Source organism: Fukomys damarensis, unplaced genomic scaffold (assembly GCF_012274545.1).
Source record: "Fukomys damarensis isolate Sample0158 unplaced genomic scaffold, DMR_v1.0_HiC HiC_scaffold_16, whole genome shotgun sequence".
NCBI classification, from domain to species: domain Eukaryota; kingdom Metazoa; phylum Chordata; class Mammalia; order Rodentia; family Bathyergidae; genus Fukomys; species Fukomys damarensis.
Window position 1 is genome coordinate 44,451,324 of NW_022900928.1, and position 3,130 is coordinate 44,454,453.

Genomic DNA, 3,130 nt, shown 5'->3' on the forward strand with positions numbered 1-3,130 from the left:
ATATATATATATATATATACTGTTTGGTTTTTTTTGTGTTTTTTTTGTTTTGTTTCATTTTTTGGTTGATATCCAGGAAGGTAAAGTGGAATTTAACTTGAGATTTAAAACTGCTCTCTGGCTTATTTTGATTTGTTTATTGTGGTTTGTGCTTAGAAAATAGTAGTTTGTAGTCCCAGACTCAAATAATAAACAGACTGGTTCCAAAATATATATATACTGTTTGGTTTTTTTTGTGTTTTTTTTGTTTTGTTTCATTTTTTGGTTGATATCCAGGAAGGTAAAGTGGAATTTAACTTGAGATTTAAAACTGCTCTCTGGCTTATTTTGATTTGTTTATTGTGGTTTGTGCTTAGAAAATAGTAGTTTGTAGTCCCAGACTCAAATAATAAACAGACTGGTTCCAAAGAAAATAAACATGTGATAACTAGTTAGGAAAAAAAATGTCTAAACAGTGTGGTAGCCTGTTTGGATATCCTGGTTTTAGTTTATGTTTTTAGTAATTGCCTTAAGTTCTCACATCGGATTTTACTAGGTTTATGTATATCACCATTAACTTTCTGCTTTAGTGCAGTTTTATCCAAACTTTAGTCATTGATCTCATGAGAAACCATGATTTTTACTATAGCCGAAAAACCACTGGAGTCATTATGTATGTGACATTTTAATTTTATTACTTAACTATGTACTTAATAGTTTGATATTCTATTTGTTTTTATAATAATGTTTAGTAATTACATTGATTCTTTGTGCTTTGGCCTTCCTGATATATTGTTTAACGTACCATTACTACACTTTGAGAAATACTGCTGTAGTATGTAGGAAGGCCTGACAGAATTGAAAAGTCATTCTTGTTCTAACATCAAATAAGGTGCATTTCTGTTAATTTTGTTTGACTTCACATTTTAAGTAATATACATTTTTAGGAACCTGATTTGGATGCTTTGGCATGGCAAGCAGCAGAAAGAAAGAGGAAAGCAGAAATGAGGCATAAAGAGGCCTTGAAAGTACAGAAAAATCAAAAAGAAATATTAATGAAACAAAAAAACCGGTAATTAATCATTTTTGCCACATTCCCAACTCACGCTAACATGGCTGGAAGTAGAGGATGCATGGCAAACCTGTATAAGTAGATTATTGTATAAAAGTTCTATAGTGTATCCATTGCATTTTGTTAAACTAGAGTTAAAAATAATACAGGAGGTAGTGCTATTGCTTAGATTAACTAATAGCAAATGAGCTTTCTCTTCTGATTGGATTCTGGACATTTTGGGGTTAGCAGCAATTACTAAGTTTCTGGGGCAACATATAGATAGTATTCACATGTGTATCAAGCAAAACCCATCTTTTACATAAAATGTTAATGTAATTCAGAACATTAAAAAGGGTCATAGACTCTGTGAAAGTCATTAGTATTTTTTGCATGGTATAAAACTTAAGGTGCCTCTTACTGGTCAGCAGTGGTCATTTTGTATAGTGGCCCATCTCTTTCAACATTTCTACTTTTTGACACTAAACTGTTCTAAAGAACAGTAGATGTTTGTTGGGTTGGTCCCCATTGTGGAACTTTTATGTTTTTTGCATGTATCTCTTTCAGTTGGTAAACATTTTCTTATGTCCACTCTATATAGATTTTTTTTTTTTTGTACTAGGAACTGAGCCCAGGATTGAGCCACATTCCCAGCCCCTCCCCCTACCCTTTTTAATTTTCTGTTTTGAGGTGGTGTTTCAATAAGTTGTCCAGGCTGCGCTCAAACTTGTGATTGTCCTGCTTCAGCCTCCCACAGTGCTGATGTTGCAGGCATACTCAGCCTAGACTCTCTTTATTAAATTACATAGTACATTTGTGGGATCAGACTGGAGGACTTCTAGAGGGTTCCTTGGCCTTTGTGTTTTAACTCTAAGAAATTACCTGAGAGATGAACTGATGACATTTCTTGTTTTTAAGGCATATAAAAGCTCGGAAGGAAGCACTGCTTATAGAAAAAGAGAGGTCTGGCAAAATTACAAGTCTGCCTCCTCCTCCTCCAGCTCCATTTGAGGTAAATTACTTTGAACTTTGAGAGAAACTGGTTTATGAGAACTTTATTATTAAAATTCAGTGGAGGCCAAAGTAATTATTATTTGAATTTAATTTTTAACTGTATAAGTAATGCATGAGTAAATCTGGAATATTTTCAAATAATCTTAGATGTCATTTCACCCATGAATCATTCGGTCTGTATTTCTGATATATAACAATTTTTTTAAAAAAATACAGTAGTTGCTTGCCATGGTTGTATGTGCCTATAATCTCAGAACTCTGGGAGGGTAAAGCAGGAGATTTGCAAGTTCCAGCCCAGTCTGTGCAATTTAGCAGGATCCTGTTTAAAAAACAAAAATTAAAAAAAAAAATGAGCTGGGGATGCTGCTCTGTGCAAAAGCCCTAGATTTAATTCTCATGATTGAAAATAATGATAGCAATAATACTGATATTTTCCCCAATATTATCTTAAGTCCAGTATGTGTTCGGTTTCCCCAGGGCCTCAAAAAATTTTTTTTGTTTGAAAAATTGTAATGGTTTTGGAGTTTAAAAGCTGTTAATAATTCTGCTTTTTTATTTTCTAATATTCTTTATTTGAAAAAAAAACTGCATTGTTCTGTACACATGTCCACATTCTGAATTTGGCTCACTGCAAATATTCACCATTTTGTAAGGAATTAAATGTTCAGAGCCAGGCACAGTGGTTGCATGTCTGTAATCCCAGTACTCAGGAAGCTGAGGCAGGAGGAGCACATTGAGTTTGAGGCCAGCCTGGGCTATAGTGAGTTTAGGGCCAGCCTAAACTACAAAGGGAGACGCTGCCTTAAGCCCCCCCCCACAAAAAAGAAAAATTAAAGTTCAGATAAATTTAAGAACCTTGGGGCCAGGGTTGTAGCTTAGTGGCACCTGCCCAAGAAACCCAGCATCCTAAGTTCAATCCCTGGTACCAGGAAAAAAAAAAATCTGAGAACCTTACTCAAAATGATAAATTAGCCGGGCGTGGTGGTGCATGCCTGTAGTCCCAGCACTCGGGAGGCTGAGGCAGGAAGATACCAGCCTGGGCTACATAGTGAGTTCCAGGTCAGTCTCAACTACATAGTGAGAGCC

General features: G+C 35.2%; 1 protein-coding gene across 15 annotated transcripts in view; it reads left to right on the forward strand.

Annotated features, from left to right (window-relative positions):
- The window catches only part of Cep295 (centrosomal protein 295), a 49,365-nt gene that overhangs the window by 6,814 nt on the left and 39,421 nt on the right, over positions 1 to 3,130 (forward strand). For 12 of the 15 annotated variants that reach the window (XM_010633671.2, XM_033764277.1, XM_033764280.1 and 9 more), the window contains 2 exons: positions 927 to 1,051; positions 1,949 to 2,042. In XM_010633671.2, the coding sequence (XP_010631973.1) occupies positions 927 to 1,051; positions 1,949 to 2,042 (219 nt within the window). Of the gene's footprint in view, positions 1 to 926; positions 1,052 to 1,948; positions 2,043 to 3,130 lie in introns of those variants that run through there. The other 3 variants (XM_033764286.1, XM_033764285.1, XM_033764283.1) reach the window with 2 other exon arrangements.